Source organism: Eupeodes corollae, chromosome 2, assembly GCF_945859685.1.
Source record: "Eupeodes corollae chromosome 2, idEupCoro1.1, whole genome shotgun sequence".
NCBI classification, from domain to species: domain Eukaryota; kingdom Metazoa; phylum Arthropoda; class Insecta; order Diptera; family Syrphidae; genus Eupeodes; species Eupeodes corollae.
In genome coordinates this window covers 106044631-106066786 of record NC_079148.1, presented here as the reverse complement: position 1 = coordinate 106066786, position 22156 = coordinate 106044631, and the positions used below count along the sequence as shown (strand labels likewise).

General features: G+C 35.1%; 2 protein-coding genes across 2 annotated transcripts; one reads left to right on the top strand and one right to left on the bottom strand.

Annotated features, from left to right (window-relative positions):
• The first annotated feature begins 4044 nt into the window (after window positions 1-4044).
• On the top strand, window positions 4045-7469 carry LOC129946931 (sulfide:quinone oxidoreductase, mitochondrial). Its single transcript, XM_056057312.1, has 7 exons — window positions 4045-4349; window positions 4813-4918; window positions 4976-5200; window positions 6204-6404; window positions 6552-6761; window positions 6814-7000; window positions 7058-7469. The coding sequence occupies exons 1-7, from the start codon at window positions 4237-4239 to the stop codon at window positions 7369-7371; spliced, it is 1356 nt and encodes a 451-aa protein (XP_055913287.1). The 5' UTR covers window positions 4045-4236; the 3' UTR covers window positions 7372-7469.
• LOC129946930 (kinesin-like protein KIF23) lies at window positions 7446-17853 on the bottom strand. The gene is made up of 6 exons (XM_056057311.1): window positions 17713-17853; window positions 16944-17654; window positions 16318-16855; window positions 15935-16256; window positions 8267-8817; window positions 7446-8193 (listed from the first exon to the last, which is right to left on the bottom strand). Exons 1-6 carry the CDS (start codon window positions 17724-17726, stop codon window positions 7753-7755), a joined length of 2577 nt encoding a protein of 858 aa, XP_055913286.1. The 5' UTR covers window positions 17727-17853; the 3' UTR covers window positions 7446-7752.
• Between the last annotated feature and the right edge of the window lie 4303 nt (window positions 17854-22156).

Here is a 22156-nt window from a genome sequence, read left to right as displayed (position 1 = left end):
TAAACTGAAATGCTTTTAGAAACAAACTAGCCTAGACACAATAATAGAAAAACCTGTATTTTTGAAACTTTAATGTTTAACCGCTGTAAATTTTAACGCTTTTACTTGTAGAAAAATAGTTCTCAAAAGTTTTTGTAATATAATAATCTATAAAGTCAAAAGTTACAGCCTAAAACAGATATTGTCGAAAAAAATAACTTAATAACTTTTGATAATTTGATAATTAGACACTGTGTGGTCCTTCGAGCAGATTTGCAGATTTGCAGATTTCCCATGTTAGGGACAGACAACAGACTAATGCTGGGCAGAGACAGAGGCCCGTATAAGCATTTACGAGTCAGGGTTTCAGTTTATGAGGGGCTGGATAAGTTCCTCCTCTAGAATGACAGACAATGAGACATATTTAGGCACTGAAATAAAGCTCACATGGGATTTTTGTCACTTTTTAATAACAATGTCTTCGTGTCTATACTAATTTTCATCAATTTTTCGAACTATTCATATGTTTGGACTAGACTAGACTTGTCAAATTTCTTTAAATTTTAAAAACAACGCTTTAAAACGCTCTATTTTATCCAGAATTTTGTATTTATTTGTTTTTTGCATACATTTGAGTGGCAAAGAAAAAACTAGAATGTTGAATTCTTATTTATTAAACGATCTTCTAAACACGAACACTACTTCTGTGATAATCTCTTAAATTATTTATAATCGGTGTTCAGTACAGCGCATGCTTTTTATTCCAATTTTTTTATTCTCATAGTGAAATCTATGATGAATCGTTGGTTCTCTTAAGTAAATATAAAAACGATCCTAACCTATGCACCATTCATACATTCAGTGTTGCTGATGTTGTACTCTAAATTAAAACACTGTATTGATAAGAACAAATCAAAAGACTTGCAAAGAAACCAACTAGAAAAGAATTGTTTTAAATGAATTTAAATAATATAGAACCTAGATGTAATAAATTGTTATTATTTATTTAAGAAAAAAATGGTATCAACTGAAGAATTTTTAATCTTAAAAACAACTTTTCTTGGATAAAAGCTACGTTCATTTATGTTAAGATTAAGAATTAAAACAGGAATATGCTACTGTTCAAACTACATACATCTATGATTCCTTTTCATATACAAAATAAATCGAAAAAAGTGGATAACATTTAATTCGATTTTATTTTTTGTATACTAATGAAAACTTTACTTCAATCATTTGGGGAATTTAAAAAAAATCAATCAATGTCTTAAACATTAAAATCATGGGTGAGTTCAAAAATGCAACTAGTTGCACAAGGCATGCCGACAAAATTCATGCAATGCATTTATGAACAGAAAAACTTCTGCAAGAATGCGGCAGATATACAATATTTAAAACCAGTTCATAAATGTCATCAAAGTAGCCGCCTATAAAAAAAGTGTGCCAAAAATAATTAAGTTTTTTCTTTGAGTTACGCTGGTTTTTGTTTTTGTGTGACTTAGCAAAATTCTTCAAAATGTCCAATAAAAATGTTTTATTAAGACTTATTTTAAATGTTTTGAATGGAACATTCATTCATTCATTTTAATGAAGTATAAATATTATATTTCAACTTATTAATAACAAATCATTTTTGTTTTTTGCCAAAAATTTAATAAACATTGAATTATTTTACCTACTCAACTTGTTCTGAAATTTTCCTGCAGAGCGGAAATAGAAAGAAAATGACTGCAGTTTTGATCGCATTTCAGCTGTCAGACTTTTTTTTGAACAGAATTACCGACTGCAGTAATGCAGTGTATTTACAGTTATGAACGCAAATCTTGCATTACTGCTGCATTTTTACATTAATGAACTTACCCCATGTGTACTCACTTTCCAAATTCGATTTCTAGAACAATTGGTTAGCTTATAGAGCTAATACGAGAATACTCAGAAAGAATGATTGCCCTTCTCCATTCTTTTTCTTCAATAAAATATCGAGGCCATGTTTTGAAAATGAAAACAAATAAAAAAATTAAAACTGTTTTTTGAAAAACATTGAACTGTATTTCAAATTTAAAGACGTCCTTATTTGTCTAAAGTCAACAAAAAATTTAATTAAAACTTATGTTGTACATATATTACAAAAATACACTCGGGCGCATACGCACTATTCCTATATCACTAAATGTTCTAAGCAATTTTCATTTATTTTTTGTAAACGTTTCTTCAATTATGCATTCTAATTTATCCAGTTTTAATTGAAGTCCAAAGATATTTACTTTTCCCATTTGGAACCGATTGGCAGTCTTTAAATAAATTATTACTGTCGAAAGATGATATGAAAAATTCAAGACTTCAAACTACTATTCATGTAACGGGTTATCCATTTTGGGGTTTGAAAAGTATAGGGCTGGAATTTGACAAACCAAGTTAAACCCTACTACAAAATTTGTGGTTCTGCCACAGCGACATATCGTGCTGAGGAGGTTATGGTTTACTCAATCGTTCAAATACGTAAGCAGTTGGCAAAATTGTGAAGAAAATTGGAGAGACTGGATTGGTTAGAGATATTGTAAGGCCTGTGCATAATCTTTTCGCTCGTAACACTAAAAATAACCCGAATGTGTCGATTCAGGAATTAAGACTGTCTTACGGCACATTATTGCGTATTTTGCATTTGGATCTACACCTACATCCATAACAAGTCCAGCTCACACAACAACTGACCATTTACAACGTAGTAGATATGTACGTCGAATGGGTGCTTGAACAACAGGCGGTGGAAGGCAATTTTTGGGCTAAATTTTCTTCAGCGTAAGTAAAGCAAGTAAATGAAGAGAGGCCATTACAACCACAAAAAGCCACTGTTTCGTATAATCTTTGGTCCGGTTCTCTTTGGTTCGCGGTGAACAATAAACAATATAAAACATTTAATATTAATTAAACTTGTTTTAGCCTGATATTCGGCACCGACTCCCGTTGCAATGTCCTTATTTTTCTTCGTAAACTCGATGAGAGCTTAAAATTGATCTCGATTGTTTTTATCATTCCTTGAATGAATTTTAAAATTTTAAATTTTACTATGCATTGTGGATATATTATAAGAAAATTAAAATAAAGCTAGCTCACATTTTTACATAATTCCAATAAAGAAAGAATCCACGAAATCAAACAATCAATAATACAGTGAATACTCTTTCGACTGTCAATCCGCCAAAAAAAATCTGTCGGATTTCAACTCACCACCATACTTTATGGCATTTTAAATTCGCCTTCGAATTTTTTAATTGGTCGAATTCAAAACGAAAAAGGCGGGAGGCCAAAAACAATAATTGAAAAATGGCAAACTCGCTAGCAAAACGATTCGCCGCGAATCCCATAGTCAGGCCCCTTAGTTTTTCGAAAACGACCATGAAACGACTGTCACCGTCAATTCGAAACGTTATGGTATCCGATAACCGACTTTTTTTGCCTGCTATTGAAGAATACGACTTGGACAATATGTGGTTTCAACAAGACAAGACAAGACACATCTCCTGGCCGCGGAATATCTCTTCGTTGCAATATCAACTGGCCACGAAGATCATGCGACTTGACACCGCTGGACATTTTTTGTGTGAATAAACCTTTAACTCTTGAGCACTTTAAAACCAACATTCGTCAAGTTATGGCTGAAATACCGCCCAATGTGTGTCAAAAAGTAGTCTAAAATTACCTCAAAAGAATCGATGCTTGCAACAATTCGCATGGTGGCCATTTAAGTGATAATTTCAATGTTGAAACTTTATAACAAAAAAGAAATATCATAAAAAATATTTAATATTTGTTTTATTTACGTTTACTTTTGAAACCTCGAAATGGATAACCCTGTATTGTGGCGGAAATGGGTGATTTACAATTTCATGTAAAAAAAGTACCCACTTATCATCACATTTCTTATAATCTATTAAAATCGTACCTCTCCAAAAATTAATCATCTACACTGCTTGAAAAGTATGTCATTCATTTCCCTTTCCTACAATAATAATAACAATTGTTTTTAGTACTTCTACACTATGGCAATACTTTACCGGCAAATTATATATTTTTTTGTTTCAAGGTCACTTAAATCAGCACCTCACTCTCTTCTTTATTTTTAATTCAAAAATAGTTAATCGATAGTATTAGTCGAAGTGTGCAGTGAATTAGTACAAACTGTCATTCTTCTTATTTATTAAAACTGCTTTTGGTTTTATTTTTATATGATAATTAATTAGTGTAATTTACAATAAAATGAAAATGAACTCATCTTTAATAATTGTAAACAAAATGCATCAGATGTCTGTGCGCGGTTTTAACCCAATTCGATGTTTATCGACTTCGAAAGTTCTTCCACAAAAAGAAGAGTATGTTTATTTTAAGTTAGAAGAATTACTACAAACATTACATGATGTTTTATAATGTTGTGCAGTTGACATTTTAATTTTTACTTAGTCTGGTTAAATAATTGTATTTCATGTGATTTTGTATGTTTTTTTATTGTTTGTATTTATTTAACCTACTAATAGAAATTATAAAATTGCAATATGTTTATCTCTAAGAAATTCCTAGAAATTTGACTTTTGTTCAGCAAATATTTATCGTTATCAATGCAGTGTTGCCGCGGCATAGCAACTCCTATCGAAATTCCTACGTTATAACTTTTGTTTTGAAACTGAATATATACAAGCAATCTATACTAAGACTTCGGATACCTAAAGATACAAATTCCTTGTAATCATTGCTGGCATTTAAATCAAAAATAAACAAAAAGTTGTGTTGTTTCTTTTAAATAAACTAAAACTTAAATGTTTATTGTTATCTTTTAAGGTGCAAAGTACTAGTTGTAGGCGCTGGTAGTGGAGGTTGTGCCATGGCGGCAAAACTGTCTTCAAAGTTGGAAAAAGGGAAAGTGTTCGTACTTGAACCAGCGGATGTAAACAAAAATTATATCAAACTTAAAAGCCAAAACTAAAAAAACTTTTATATTTAGAAACACTACTATCAACCTATGTTTACTTTGATCGGAGGTGGCATGAAACGTTTAGAACAGTCCTATCGTTCGATGTGTGATGTCCTTCCAAAGAATGCTAAATGGATTAAGGAAAAGGCGATAGAATTCGATCCTAATTCAAATTCGGTAACAACATCATCTGGACGAAAAATCACCTACGATGTATTAATTGTAGGAACTGGCTTACAATTGAACTACAATAAGGTTTGTTATAACTATAAGTTGAAGAGATTTTTACACAGATGGGTAAAAAACAAAAGAAGGGGTTGGTGGAGGTGTGTACTCTGAACGACTGAAATTAAGTCTCTTATTCCGCCTTTCCAATCATTGTAGCGTGTTCCAGGCGGAACTTTTGGCGATTAATGAAGTCTTGTCTTGGCTCAAAGAAAACGTGATATCAACATCTGATATCCGTATTTTCTCTGATAGCCAGGACGCTATCAAATCTCTGGACTCTGTCTCTACAAACTCTATAACAGTCCATAACTGTCGATCATCTCTAATGGAGATAGCGCAACAGTTAAATATTCACCTTTGCTGAGTGCCAGGCCATAGAGACATTACAGTTGTAAGGCAGATGAACTCGCCAGGAAAGGTACAGTACAGCCCATGCTACCACGTTTGGCAAGTACTGGCATACCAATCGCTACTTGTAAACTGCTGCTAATGCAAGACGCTGTGAGGAGGGCAGGCACCAGATGGAACAACATCACCACGTGTCAAGTCACAAAAAACATCTGGCCAACACTGGATTTAAAACGTTCAAGGTGCATGCTCTCCCTAAGCAGATCGCATATAAGCTCGATAATAGGTGTCATAACCGGACACTGTCTAATAGGAAAGCACGCCACGAGACTAGGCGTATTCTCAAATGTCTTTTGCAGAAGCTGTATGGACGAGGAAGAGGAAGAAACGGTTCTTCATCTTCTCTGCACATGCCCTGCTCTAGCTCGAAAACGTAAGAATTACCTAGGAGAATACTTCTTTAACGATCTAAACGATCTAAATCATATCGGTATAATCACTCAAGCTGGTTCCATTGAGCTTAGGAGGAAGCCTCAAGATTCATGTGGTATCACAATGGGCCATTAAGCTGGCCTAAGTGTGTCCGCTTCCATCTTGGACAGCCACTATAACCTTACCTTACCATAAGTTGAAGAACTTAATTTAGAACAAAATTCTATTTAAAAATTATTATTCTATGTAGATTCCTGGCCTCGAAGAAGCTCTTTCAATACCAGATGGAAATGTTTGTTCTATATACTCACCAAAGTACGTAGATAAAACTTACGAAGCCCTACAGAGAATAGAAGACGGCAATGCAATTTTCACATTTCCAGCATCGCCTGTTAAATGTCCTGGAGCGCCGCAAAAGATAGTTTACATAGCAGAGCATTACTTTAGAAGGGTAAGTTTGTTTTGTAAGAAGTCGATGAAAGCCTACAAGTTGTGTTGATGACTCCGTCGATAAATGTCTCAAATTGATTTAATTTATTTACTATGTTCTCCTTCGATGGATGGGGGGCTTCATTTTTTTTTGCATCACCACTTTCAGGCAAATAAACGAAACAAAATCAATGTCATTTACAATACTGCCTTGCCAGTACTGTTTGGAGTGAAGTACTATGCTGACGCATTGTGGCCAATTTGTAAGGAACGCAATATCAATGTGAATCTTTGTAGAAACCTCATTGAGGTGCGTCCTAAGGAAAATGTTGCAGTTTTTCAAAACTTAGAAAAACCTGAAGAAATCTTTGAGGAAAAGGTAACACTCAACCAATATTCCTATTTCAAACTATATAAATATGAACTTTCAGTATTCTATGCTTCATGCCGTACCGCCCATGAGTGCTCCTGACGAGTTGGCAGCATGTTCCGAATTGGTAAACGAAGCTGGTTTTGTAAACGTTGATAAGAACACAATGCAGCATGTTAAACATAAGAATGTATTTGCTATTGGAGATAGCTCAGCATCTCCGAATTCCAAGACAGCTGCAGCTGCAGGTACACAAACATTTTTAAATATAATACAAAAATAGAGTAATTTTTTGATTTTCTTAGCTGCTCAATCACCCGTTGTGTATGAAAATGTATTAGCTTATCTAAATGGTAAGGAACTGAAGGGTTCTTATGATGGTTACGCATCCTGCCCTCTTGTGACTGGCTATAATCGAGCTATCTTGGCCGAGTTTGACTATAATTTAAATCCCTTGGAAACGTTCCCAGTTCCTCAAAACAAAGAACGCTATACAATGTTTTTCATGAAGAAGGAATTGATGCCTTCGCTCTATTGGCATATGATGCTTAAAGGCTATTGGAATGGACCAGCTTTAATGAGGAACGCATTATCTGTTTTTAAATTCGGGACAAAATAGATCGATCGTGAACTTTTATCAAAGCAGTATAAATATAATTTTAGGATCTAACTTTGTTGACGCCAGTTTTTAAAAAAAATCAAACAAAAAAACTTCAATTTTAACATAAACTTTTTTTTATAATTCAGGTCATGTGGTTCTTATAATTATTAACATATTCAATTCATTAAAAAAAATATATATGTATCGAGGAGGAAACGTAAATTATTAATTAAGTTAGTAAAAAAAAAAAACAGAATAGAATTTTACGGTAAGTTAATAGTCCGTTCACCAGAGGTTCCATCTTAAAATACTGTAATACAATTACATGATACGCCAAAAAGAAGAACAGACATAAGATATAAAAGATCAATAAATTATAGGGATTATACGAAAAACATCTCATATCTTGGATCGCTTACTGGTGTGCCCCTCGATGCCGACTGTGCATCGCGATGAAACTTCGTGTGGTTGCATACTGGTTTCGGCGGCCAGATTGCTTGGTCTCTTCCTATGGGGTGATGGTATCGGGGATTTTTGCTTTAGGCACTCCACGTCGTCAAACACAACCTGTGCTCCTCCGGCACAAGTTGGAATCACATTACCCTTATAGAGTTTCGTTTCGACTTCCCCATCGGTATCGGCTTGTTGCGAAACAAGGCAATATTTTGTCGGCTTGCCAGTGAGGTCCTTCACATCGGGAAGCTTATTGATCGATTTGCGGTTTGGTAAGTACGGTTGCAGAATTGTGCCCAGAGGCACTGGATTAGCGGCTCGATGCTCTAGCCATTTTTCACCAGCCGAACGGGATCGGCGATGTCGATTGTTAGCCACTGGAACACCCTGAAACGATCAAATTCAAGTTGGACTTTTGTCTCACTCGAACAAAAAAAAAATAAAAGGACCAACAACATACCTTGAAAGTTTTTGGAGTAGCATTTGTCTCCACACTCCTAGTTGAAATTGTCGGTGCTTGAGACCGTTGCGGTGGCACTGAATTGACTTCACTTAAATTCTCCGAACTATGAGAACGTATCAGGCCAGGAATGTCATCAGATTTGATAATATTCGATACCAATCGCAGTTTCTCATCCTTGATACGCATTCGCTCTTGAAGTTTTTGGCGCTGTTCTCGCAACTTAATCTCTAATTCGCGATTTTTCTTATCCGCTTCGACAGCCATTTTTGAATTGAATTTCTTTTTTTGTTTTTCCTTCTCTTGCTCTTTTTGCGAGAGAAGATTTTGATTTTCTGAAAGTTTTCTTTGTAACTCATCGAGCTGACGTTCTCGATTGCTTAATTTATTATTAAGAATATCGATAGAACTTTCATGGACACGAAGTTTATTCTCGAGTGCTACAACACGCTCACGTTCGCTATTGTAGACCGCTTTGATTGATGCCAATTCTGTTTTCAAAGAGAGATTTTCCTTCTCAACTTGCACCAAATTTATTCTGAAGTTATCACCTAAAATATTGAGAGATTTTTGTGTCTTTTTTAATTTGAAATAATGTTTTTTTAAAGTCAATTAAGCAATGCAAATATGTATGTGCTGGGTTTACTTAAATGTTGTGAAGTTAGCATATACTCTTTTTTATAATTTTCGAAAAGAAAAACTAAATGATAATAACGTCTTTTTTAATGGCACAAGCTTTTATTCGGGAGGTTAAGTGACGCTGGTTATTGATGAACATCGGGGATAAAATTTAGGACTCAAGCATTCAGTTAAGTGTGCAGAGCCAATTTATATGATTTTTAAATATAATGTGCAATGGGGTTTTGAGTAATAATAATACAATTTTAAATGGAGGTTTAATGCGGCAGTTTACATCTGTTATTAATGCAGGGGTAATTGGTTTACTATACCTATTATGTTGTATGCCTTCGGTTTTATTCTTAAACATCTCTCTTCTGGAACAAACTGCAGATGTTTCAATAATTTCTTTTTTTAAATAACCTATCAGATAGTGTTAAAAATATTGTTTTATTGTAATAAATTAAATTCCTCTTATTAGTTTTATTTACATATTTATTGATTTATTAACCATCAGTGTTTATTTTACATTAATAATTTCCCTTTTAGAAGTCAAGAACTAAATAAATATAAAACCAGTTTCTATTCCATGCTATTCCAGCTACTTTTTACTAATACGAGGCTTGTTCTTTATATTTTTAAAGGCTTACAATGATAAGACAATTGTATGACATCCTAAGTAACAATTTTTCCAAATTTTTACCTTAAGCTTCCCTCGATTTTAAAAAAGCCTTAGCTACTTCGCATGAGAGACCTCTAAATGTACGGATTAGATTAGATTTTTAATTCTTTATGTCGGGTTAATACTAAGAAACAACCATCATATTTCCATTATTAAAAAGAATTAACGTTAGTACTCTTTGAAAGAGTGTTAAAATATATGGCTTCAAACGTGAACGTACCTATTTACATATAAATACTAATACAATAATAAATTTGTTAATATTTAAGGTAGCCCGTATATTTCGGTATTGACGTCCATGAACATTGTTGTCGCATCGGTGCTATAAAATTGGGTTTGAGAACCAAACGTTCATTCAAACTTGTCAATGCATTCTTGATCTTTGCTTAGTTCTATTTGTCTATTTTTTCAACTTTTTGTACGCAAAATAAATCGAAAACCAAAACAAGTTATTGTATCGTCGTTGATGATTTCTATTTACGTCTCTGTTCCTCTCTCTCCTTCCTCCTAATACTATACTATTTATATTTTGACAAAATGAAAACTTGTCTTATCTCTTAACCGAAGCGATTCTATCAGTTAAATAATTCAAAAAGAAAATCCAATGGTTTTCCATCTATCTCCAATTAAAAAAAAAAACTTCATCTGCTGAACCCGGAGTAAATGTTAAAACCTTTGAAGACTTTTTTTAAGTCGGTTTTATAGCAAATCTGTTTGTGATCTTCGTTGAGAATATTTTTAGTATTTGTCAGGTAGTCCACAAACTTCGTTTGTTAGGCTTGATATTTTTGTTTCGTCGTTCAGGGGAAAGACGACTTAAAGATCTCTTTCTTCCTGGTCCTGTCGGCATTCAAGTTATTTATCAAAAAAAATGTGCTAAGGCCCTACTAACGCGAGCCTCTTATAATTCTGTCTAAACACTCTCTTTCGCAAGCAGTTTTTCCTAGTTTATAGAAAAACTATTTTATTTTCCCCAATTCAAAACGGGCAATAAGGACGAAATCTATAACTATCATTCTTCCACTCTATTAACCTAACTTAATTTGATTCAATAACTCTTCATGCTTTCGATAAGATCTTTTAGCAAATTACACTACCGGTCAGACAGACGGCAACGCCATTGTCTTATTATTATTTTATTTTATTAATGTCGTTGAAACTTATATTGTAAGAACTAATTTATTATAAATAAAATATTTGAATCTTGAATCACTACCGGTCAAAAGTTTGAGACCACCTTCAAAGGGTTGCTTTATTTTTACCTGCATTTTTAACTTAGACCATTCATAAAAGGTTCAAATGAAAAAACCCCAGATATTAATCCTTTTCTGTAAATTATGAGGAATTTTGTGAAAAAACGTAAAAAATAACCAGTATTGGGTTTTTGACTTCTATTTGGATTTCCCATAGTTTTTTTATTTTTACGACTTTTTACATTCAATTATTTTATGACTGGGGTAATATTAAAGAGTAAAAACATGTAAAATTTGAATACCTACATATTCAGGATTTTGTATATAATGTTCGGTTTGATCCAATTTAAAATGTATTCGAGACTGTGATCTTCTCCAGTAAACAAAGTGCGCATCATGGGAAACGTTAAGGAATTAACTATTGAAACTCGATCTACGATTATGACTCTTATTGAAGAAGGCTATTCGCAAAGAGAAATCACCACAAAACTAAAGATATCCAAAGGAGCAGTTCACAGGACCATACAGCGTTACTATAGTACCGGCGGTTTTAAGGATAAACCGAGGTCAGGACGACCTAGAGTTACGACGAAAACCGAAGATCTGCATATCATCATAGGAATAAAACAGCACCAGAAATACGCGCCGAGATCAATGAAATCCGGGAAGAACCATTATCTGTATCACCGATACAACGAAGGCTAAGGCATGTTGGACTTTTTGCGTTGCAGTGCAGAAACTATTTCTACGACCCCAAAACTAGATCAAACGGTTGGATTGGGCCAAAACCCATAAGGATTGGACAGATGAAGACTTCAACAGAGTCTTATGGAGCGATGAGTCCAAGTTTGAGATATTTGGCTCAAATCGCATAGTGTACGTCAGGCGAAGTGCTGAACAGATGATGCTACCAGACTGTTTGGTCCCAACTGTTAAGCATGGAGACGGTTCAGTAATAGTGTGGGGATGTTTTTCCTTCGATGGAGAAGGAGATCTAACACGTGTGATCGTAAGAATGGATAAAGAAGTCTATAAAACGATATTGGAAGACCACGTTTTGGTATCTGGACTCCGATTAATCGGTGAAGGTTTTGTATTCCAGCAAGACAATGACCCGAAACACAATTCAAAACTTTGCCGGAGATATATGAAACAAAAAGAAGATGAGGAAATTCTAAAAGTAATGGTATGGTCACCGCAGTCTCGATATTAACCCCATTGAGCTCTTATCGGAAGACATTGACAGAAATGTCCGGAATCACCACATAAAATCGGAATCTGCTCTTTGGGAAACTCTACAAAATTGCTGGAATAATATTCCACAAGAAAAAATACAAAACCTTGTAAGAAGATTGCCCAGAATTGTAAAAAAAATTATTGAATTTAAAGGAGGGTTTCTTAATAAAAACTCAATTTAGAGCTTTTATTGGTTTTTTAAATAAATAATTTATATTTAGTACAAAACTAGTTTATATTTTTCTATCATTTACAACTAGACATGCTCTTCACTTTTTTCACGTATTAACTTGTTTCCTAAAACTTCAGTTTAGGGGTTAAAACTCGATATTTCTCAATTTTCAGAGGGGGTCTCAAACTTTTGACCGGTAGTGTATTTATATTAAACTACTAACAATAGATGGGGCCCTATTTATAATCTAATTATGTACATCTATGCCACCTCAGGTCTTCCTCGCAGCAGTCAACTGTGGCCTCTTTTGATTTTCCGTTCCATTAAAGATGTTGAAAGCATTATTTATTTCTTTAAACTATACCGATGACATGAAATTATGAAACTTATATCTACTCCAATTAATTCTTACCTACTTCCAAAACACTTAAATTTTGTTTACAAGAAAAATTTCGTCGAACACAATGTCTCTAAATGTCAGCACGCAAACTTTGTCACTAAATCGCCTGCTCTGACTCTCTCGTAATTCTTACTCTTGCAAAGTTCCTGTCCCTCTAATTTTTTGATTTTATTCTTTCTTAGGTTTTACTAAGTTCTGCTTCTCCTATTTCAGTTTTATGTTATAGAATACTTTCACTAGTTGGTTTGAGTTTAAGCTATCTCATTATTGTTATTATTATTCATGAACTGAGCAAAATAAATAAATTAAAAAGAGGGTGGGATGCGACCCACATGATTACTCTCCATCCCGTCTGTCGATTTGTATTTCTTAAAATTTGGTAGGTTTTCGTGTTTTGTTGATGTCATGTTTCGATGGTATGGCATGCTAGTGCTGTCTGTTCCGGTTTTTTTAGGCGAATGTCTGATTTATGGTTAGCCATTCTTTGTCGAAGTTGTTTAGTTGTGCCAATGTAACAGAGATTGCATGGTTCGTCCGGTTTTCCTTTGCAGTTTATTTTGTAAACTACGTCTGAGCGGCGATCTTTGTCCGTTTTCGTCTTTAGAAAGCTATTGTCAATGAGTATTTGTGTGACTTTTTTCTCATTGGCGGAGTGGTATTTTGGGTCACTCAACGCAAAGACTTTATTTATAAGATTGGATGCTGTGTTCTAACCATAAATCAAACATTCGGCTAAAAAACCCGGAAAAGACAGCACTAACATGCCACACCATCGAAACAGGACATCAACCAGATTTTGAAGGAGTCCAAATTCTTGCAACGGAGAAACATACATCCAAACGCTATACATTAGAAACACTTCACATGATAAATAACAAAAAAAATATGAACCGCAAACAAGACACTGAAAACATATCCGCCGTTTACTGTTCCTTAGTTTCAGACACAAATACTTCAACAGTTTACATTTAACAGTTGACAAGTCTTCAAATCGGAAGCGCTTTAAATGTTATTTGTTTTAATTGTTTAAATTGTTTTTTAATGTTTTTGTAATATTCCAATCAATGTAAATTATACTTGTACGCTTTACATAATATTCGTATGTATTAAATTTATCATTTTTGTGAATAATGACATCCACTAAAGAAGACGGCAATCACCGTCGAAACGTTGGGAAAAATCAGATGAAAACTTTTTTCATTTAATCATCAAAAAGATCAACAAAGCCGATGAGTATCACCACTTCAATAGTTCTCAAATCAAACATAAACATCACATTGGCTAAAATTATAAATCATTGAAATTAATTTGAGAGATATCGAGAACCTAACATCAATTTTTACCAAATTTGCGTACAATTTTTTGTATATTTTATTTTTTTTTAATAAAAAACCGGACTGTTGGATTTTTATAAAAAAAATTACTGAATATCGAAAACAATATATGTATAATTTAAAATTTAATTCAAGTCTCTAGCGTCATTGATTCGTGAGATATTTAGGTTTAACCTAAATTTTCACCTTTTTTTAAACTGCTATGGTAAAAAAACCACCACGCAATTTCTTGAGAGCCCTTTCTACATCTTTCTGCAATATTATTTGTACAACTAAATTTAATTGATGTTAACATCTCTTCTGGTTTTTGAGCTATGGACAACGAAAAAAACGTCGCGAACGTACGAACGACGCTAGCGACATTCAAGGTCGAGAAATGTCAAAATTTTCAATTCGACAAATCGGACCCATTACAATAACTTCCTATGGGAAGTTAATAAATAAATAGCTCCTGTAATTTTGATTTTTCCACAGGGTGGGACATCTAGCTGTTTCTTTTTAAAGCATATTTTTTTACACTAATAGCTTTTACCGCGGAACGAAATGAGTCGCTTTGCGCTTAAATAACGTTTAAAAAAAATATTGCAAAATTATTACCGTTAACCGTAAACCGTTAGCTACAGCCAGAAACCATCAACAAGGTCTTGAAAAATTTGAATGACAGAATGAGCTACTGCGAAGCCATCTGAGGCAGCCACTTGAACCACAATCACCCTTATTGTATTAGGCGTTTTATTTGAATGACAAATTGGTATTGCGAAAGGCGTTATAGTAGCGTTATGCTACTTGATATTTGGCATTAAGTGGAGTCTAAATTTTTGATCGACAAATGTCACTCTCATCGCTATTGTGGCTGTAGTTTTATTTTCCTTTTATGACTAGAAAAACGCCTCTTTCTTTCGACGGTAAATTTTCAAACGCCTTGTGAAAAATTAAATAAAAGGGCAAGTTTTTCCAATGTTTGAATGTTAATTATTTTCTTTTTACTAAAGGGTGAAAGTAACGAATTTAGAACAAATGAAATAATGGAATTAAATCATTCTTTGGCAACAAACTTTAGAAGAGGCGCACCCTTAACAACAAAAAAAACGGGATCTGTTGCAAATGCCCTCATTTTAATGGAGCCACAGGTTAGAACGGTAAAGGAGTGGCGAAAAGTATGGTTCGATGCCAAGTTTAACGTAAAACTATGTTTCGTTCAAACCAAAATATTTAATAGAAACCGACAACATTATATCCGGTCTCAGTTGAATGACATTGTTGACCCGGAGGGTAACGTTTTTGGGGGTTCTAGACTAAATCCATCTTTGGTAACGATATGCACACCCACCAAAATAGAAACTCCTCAAACACTTGTCATATCAATTTAGGAACTGATAACTATATCTGTACAAAGTACATTACAAATCTGGAAATATAACAAAATAGAATGATTTGTCCAATGAATCATCCTACTCGTATGTATGTATATACTTGAAGGTATTTTCAACGAATTTGGTAAACGCAAAGGATTTAATATCGATCTTATTCTTATTCTTTCTCTGAATGAGTTTAGTGTGTTTACTATCGTCTAATCTATCCTCCTCATAGCTCACGTTAGAGGCGTTATTCAACAAAATAAACAGTCCAATGCTATTTATTTGTGCCTTTTTTTATAATTTCACTAAAAAATGTATTTAAATTTAAAAATTGAATTTATTCTCTCGACTATCAATCTCTCATAATCAGCTGTTTATGTGGAATTTGTGTGTATTGCAAATAATAGGGTTTAAGCAACGCAATACCAACTCTTAAACGCCAAGAAAGTGGTTCGACTCAAAAGGTGACAATTGTGGTTTAAGAAAAACGCCTAATACAGTAAGTGTGATTGTTCCATAGCAATTTTTGCTTGTAGAACAAAAACTATGTTAAACTACTCTCTAAATTATTCTTTAATATTTGTATTGTACTTAAGGCAACCAAAAATTGATGCCATGGAAATGGAAATGGTTATTTTGAATTTAAAAAAAAAAACAACATTTCAATAAACTTACATCGATTCTCCAGATCCGCACATAGAATCTTTCTTTTCTCAATACGGTGCATAAGATATTGCATAAGTTCTTGAACAGCTGAATCACCTTCGGGACTATCAATTTTATAATCGGGAAATCCCGGTCCTAGGGTGTAGACTAAGCCAAGATCAATTTCAAGTTTCTTTGCATCTGTATGACCCAAGTCATTCAGATTATTAACTGCAATCTTAAATATCTTATTAGCCTTCCTGCGACCGGGTGTCAGTCCATAATCCGGTTTCATCGGAATGGCTCTGGCTATTTGAACTTCTTGTGTCATTTCAGCGAATTTCATTACTTGCTATGGTTATTTAAACGGTTAATTAATAAAAATAGTTTTCATTAGAAAAAGTACAACTTACTGAATTCTCATCAAAGTCCTCTGCTCGTGGATTGACACAAACAATCATACACACTTGACCTTCGCCATCAAAGTAATTCTTAAATAGATGAGTTATTTTTGAATCTCTGTATGGAATTTTCTTCTGATTGGAGGTAGTTTGGTTTTCTCTCAAGTATTCTAAGCATGTCCTTAGAGTCATGAGGGAGTTATTTATGTTTCCTGCCTCTCGCAAGCGTTGTCCTGTGTTTTTAGTGCGCGACGATCGCTCGCTTCCAGCCAAATCGACCAACGACAGCTGACTCACGGTGATTGTTCGCTTGTCCTGGATCACAGTTTCACCTTGACTATCTGTAGGTGCCTGCACCAATCTAACATTGAATACCGAATGACTCCGACTGGACTCGGCATTGAGGACTGTATGTCCCATGCGTTTGCGCTTTTGGCCAGTCTGGAAGGCTTCGATTGCTTCATCAACGGACTTTATTTCTATTTCTGTTACTCCATGCACAAACATATTATGATTGGCATCCTCACGGATTATTTTACTTTGTAATGTTCTAAAAAAAGAAAAAAATTGCATTAAAAGAAAAAGAAATAAATTAAGAAGGATGAGAAGAAGTTTGTATAAAATCGGTTAAATCGTACTTTTGAATTCCGCCTTCATCTAGCAAATCGTAGACGCTGTTGTTGTACACCTCGATATAGGTGACAAAGACAGCAAACATGTTGTCCTCATCGAGGCCATTGAGTGGTCTCGGCTCTGTAGAGGCTTGTGATGCAATTTCCGGATCAGAATCCTTGCGTTTTCCCTTGGCAAACCGCATATTCATCTCGGCGGCCCTCTCCAGCATAGCGTCGGCATCGGAGAGAATTTCAAAGCCATTCAGCCGGTCCGGCTTGAAGATGTATTTCTTGGCTTGAAAGTCCGATATGGTACGGAATAGTGTATCCAAGCACCGTGGCATTATTCCTCGTTGACGAGTGTCACCGGTCATTGTGTATGTTTTCCCGCTTCCCGTCACACCGTATGTGAACAACAAACTATTCTTACCACGAATCAAGTTCTCCACCAGCGGCTGAGCAACCCCTGAGAAGACATCGCGCTGAGATGACGTTGGCTCGAATACGTGTTTGAATATGTACTGGGTCTCCTTTTGGGTGGTTTGTTTGTGGTTCAATGTGAATTCGGGCGGCGTTAGGACGATTGTGGTGGGATTTTTCACGCGGATGCATGAAAGATCTGCGTCCGATTGGAGTGGTCGAACTCTGCAAAATACATTTACTGGGTCCTTTTGTTTTTCCGAAGAATGCGGTCGGATTTGTGGCGTTCTTGGTACTCGAACTGGTGTCCTTGCTCTAGAAAGTAAGATATTAGTAGAAGTAAAAGGAATTTAGGTGCAGTTTTTTAACTCACGTATTTCTCATCATTTTGTTTAAATGTGCAATAAGTTTAAGGACAAAGGTAAAGAAATATTAAGGGAAATCTTTTTAGTTTATATTTTAATGCATTTAGTTTGTGCTGCAGTGCTCAATATCAATTCAGTTATTTTGAAATTACGAATTTTCGAATAGCCAATTCGAGTTTGACATACCGCCATTTTCGAATTTGTAGTTTTCTTACAGTAGAAGTTCACAAAAGGTTAATGTTTAAGGGTCTGTATATACTGTTGTTTTTTTCCATTTTCCAGCTTAAAAGCGTTGTTAAACAGAATTATACATTATTAAGAAAAAATTGTTGCAATTTGTTAAATAAATATTAGATATGAACAAAATTATTAGAGAAAGTGATAAGTTTGCATTTGAAGGCCAAGTCAATTTATTACTGAAACTGAGTTAAATTCCGATACTATTTTCGATATTCTGTAAACTTTAAACTTTATGTTGTCTTAAAGAAGAGTATATCTCAATTAAAAGTTTTATTTTGATATTAAAGAAACGAGTCATATTAAAAATAAATTGATAGATTTTTATTTCATTGCAAGCTGAAAATATGTGGTACCAGCGGCGTGATGGTTAGTACGTAGGAAACCATATTTCCTTTATGGTGTATAGCGTGCCGTCTACTAAAAAATAAACGTTGTGCACATCAATATCTTCTTATTCCTTTCATGCAAAATCTGTAGCGCAATAATTGCACCTTAATAGTTCCACAAAACTCATTTTTAATAGTTAAGGTCCAATCACATCATCGAAATCTTAAGGATGGAGATGATTTAAAATAACTATTCTTGGATTTTCCGATCCTCAAATGTAACGATACAAGTATGTTATGCATCCATATTAACGAAGCTAAGTAGTTACTGAACTTTTTCTATTTTTAGAAACGTCGTAGCTTTTCTTTTCAAAAACGTGAGCTTCGAAAGTGACACATGTCCAAATAGGGGCTTTTAAGTGAATGGATGTAATGCGAAAAAGTGTAGAAAATTTTGAAAAAAAGTATTTTTTGATGAATTTCAACTTCCCAATTTTTTGTTGAGGCCTTTTTTGGGAGTGTTAAGGACCTATAAATAAAGTTCCTTAATATTTTTCCTGAACTATATACATAGGTAGCACTAGATACGTAGAATTAATATCTAACCTCATCTTTTATTTTATAATAATGACCAATATTTTATCAGATATTTAAATATTGCAAAATAAGAGTGTATTTATAAGTTCAATTACCCTCATCTGTTATTTACAAAAATCGGATATAAACATAATGATGGACCATGGCGAAAGGAAAGGGTCTGAGAAAGGTTATTAAATTCTAATTCGTATAATATAGGGTTGCCTAATTACATCTTGACAAAGCTCAGGGTTACTTACTTACTTACTTAGGTCCTCAGAACTGTTAAGTCCGTTTGGAACCCCTTAAGGGGAATAGGGCCTCTACTACGCCATCGTATACGGTTTCCGGATATGTGTTTCAGCTTCCTCCAACTCTTACCTAGTGACGCTGATTCAGCCTCGACTATCGTGCGCCATGTGCTTCCACTGCATTGCTTGGCCTGCAATTCAGTCGTTACCTTTTCGAAGCGTATGTATGTCTAACACATTGCAACTTACGTCTTCGTATTATAGATTCTATAGGTTCCTGACCTGTCCTTCTATGAAGGACCCCATTTGAAATATGGTTTGGCCAGAAAATCCTTAGGATATTACAAAGATATCTATTGACGAAGGTTTGCAGCTTTCTTGTTATGGCTGAAGTAACCTTCCAAGTGCTGCACCCATAAAGAAGCACAGATTCGAGATTTGTGCGAAACAGTCGTAGCTTTGTTCTTAAGCTGATAGAGTTATTCCTCCAAATTTTTGACAGCATACCGAACGCCGCTTTTGCTTTGCCGATGCAGCAGATGACGTCTTGTTCGGTTCCGCCTTTGATGGAAACGATGCTTCCAAGATATTGAAAGCTGTCCACTTTTTCCACCGGTTGCGAGAAAATATTTATTTGAGAGGATGGTCGGGTTCCGAGGCTGATCATTTTTGTTTTTCCGGAATTCATCTTTCATTCGATCTCATCTTTACTGGAAGGTGCGGTGCGGACTCGGAGATTAGTTTCTTCAAGCGCTTCAGAAGGCATCGGCTGCACTTTGTCTGCAAACACTCGGTTTAAAACCGAAGAAAAGTGTTCTTTCCACCCATTGACTTGCTCATCCACCGAACTTATCACAGTAACTTCTTTCACCAGGTGGCTCATCCTTCGAACTTATCACAGTAACATCTTTCACTTGGTGTTACTTTGAACTGTGTGTACCGGTCAGCTCTTTAGTTGTTCTGTAAACGGTCCTGCTGTCGCACCTGTTTGCAGCATCTTCTGCTTTTCATGCGATACAAGGACTCCAAAACGTTTCTTTCTTCCTCTTGTGCAGCAGTTATTCGAGCCCTTAACTGTTTGCGTTCGTTGATCCTTGCCCAAGATTCTTCTGAAAGCCAATTGTTGTTGCTTAATTTTTTCCGACCGACTATTCTGTCAGCACCTGAAATGAAAACAATTTTCACATCATTTCAATGGTGTTCGATGTCGTCATGGCGTTGTAGAAGTCAATGAACCTCTCACCATTATCATTGCAATTGCCGACTCCGTGAGCACCCATCACATGCCTTAGCCCGTTCTTGTTACTGCCAACCTTAGCATTGAGGTCTACCATAACGAAAATTATATCTCCGCGGGGAGTGTTGTTGTAGGCAGATCCTAGTTGACTAAAAAAGCATTCTTTTTCTTCATCAGATGCGAGCTCCATCGGTGCTTATAATGGTGACGGGTCGTACTTTACTCTGAAACCTAGCTTTGATAAGCCTTTTCTCCAAGGGGCTCCCACGAAATAAGGCTTCTGGTTGTCGTTTTTGTAAGGAGTAACCGAACTCCAGCTTCTCGATCGTTTCCTAAATCATGACCAGAGTAGAGCAGTACAGTGTTACGTGTCGGTGACTTGTATTTGCCCGATATCACTTCGCTGAACCCTAAGATATCTATCCTGTACCGCATAAATTCTGTCTAATTGGAGGAATCTGGCATTGTGCGGACCTTCACTTCCGTCGTCCAGAAAATCTTGCAATTTTTGCTGACTTATGTATATTGGGATACACAAATCATTGGCCGGTTGCAACCACGAGGAGGTAAAGCAAGAACTTCGACATGGTAAAAAAGTTGCATTGCTGGCCTAAACCAAGTTTAGGAAATCACCAACTACTCGATCTGCCATGCAGCAGGCACCCAAAACTCAGGGTTGCCTGCATTTAAAGTTTCAAGTCTTTGGAAAATGTAGAAAATTGATGTCTTTTGTTATTTAGTCAGTTAATGGTTTAAATAAAAGGTTATTATACAAAAGAAAAAGTTGGCTCAACCCAGGGGCCTGCTTATGAGGTTAGCGGCGGATTATTTTCAATTTGACCCTTCAAATTCGACTCGAGTCGTATTTCCTTATTAACGAATTCGCGGCGAACCGAAGATAGTTATTCCTACATTCCAGTGATTTGACACATTTTGTTTGACTTTTACTTCCTTTATTCCAGTGATTTGACACATGCATGCATTTAAGATGTAAAGCCTTTGGTAAGGCTCAATTAGTTAACTTTATCTGTTAAGTCGGTTTTGGATTCATATGAAAGGGTATTGAATTCTCTTTTCAAACGTAGGTATAGACATTGGTCAATGTCAAAGAAGAGCTAAGGGTAGATATTCATTCTGCGTATCTTAGTCTAAAAGTAGTGATTCTGGAATATTGAAGAAGTACTCCGAAAGAAAATAATGTGCCCTATAAATGCACGTAAAGATGTTTAATAAAGGGTGTCCCAAAATTAACGCAAACTTTGAATTTGCCGCCATTTGTGCAGTGAACTGTTGGCAACCCTGAAAAAAAGCATATGGTCGGAATAGTGTTTTAACGGCTCAACTTTCCATTACCGCAGCACGAATTTCGACTCGCGGTTTTTTTTATTCGATAGATATGTGCAAATAAATAATAACTATAGCAATTTTAGAGCGAGGAAACATTTATTTCTATTTTTAATTAATTTTTAAAGTTCACTTTTTTCCGTACAAAACACTCAAAAATGGTTGATTTTGACATTTCTTCCCTGTTTTTTGTTCAGTGTTGCCATACTTGTTTTTTTTTTCTTGGTAATTTCTTTTATTTTAGTGCTCAAATGGAAAAGTACTTTGCATATACCCAAACTCGCACCCACCCCAAATCCTATAGTGACCCCAAGCAGGGGGGTTGCAGCATGCCCCCCCTTACATACCTAGCTGTTAGTACGCCGTGCTATCAATTAAAAAAAGCTTGTTTTAGGCTCAAAAAATGCAATACAAAAAAAGTAGGGTTAAGTCCGAAAAAGAAAATATTTTTTTTTATGACTTTAAGTTGTTTCCTCGC

What these genes read in the sequence shown, in the direction of transcription:
- LOC129946931 (XM_056057312.1), top strand. Translation starts at nt 4,237, where the DNA reads ATGAAAATGAACTCATCTTTAATAATTGTAAACAAAATGCATCAGATG. An exon ending in GTTCTTCCACAAAAAGAAGA is followed by an intron (nt 4,350 to 4,812) that starts GTATGTTTATTT and finishes TTATCTTTTAAG; the next exon opens with GTGCAAAGTACTAGTTGTAG. An exon ending in CAGAGCATTACTTTAGAAGG is followed by an intron (nt 6,405 to 6,551) that starts GTAAGTTTGTTT and finishes CACCACTTTCAG; the next exon opens with GCAAATAAACGAAACAAAAT.
- LOC129946930 (XM_056057311.1), bottom strand. An exon ending in AGGACTTTGATGAGAATTCA is followed by an intron (nt 16,257 to 16,317) that starts GTAAGTTGTACT and finishes AAATAACCATAG; the next exon opens with CAAGTAATGAAATTCGCTGA. An exon ending in CTACTCCAAAAACTTTCAAG is followed by an intron (nt 8,194 to 8,266) that starts GTATGTTGTTGG and finishes TGATCGTTTCAG; the next exon opens with GGTGTTCCAGTGGCTAACAA.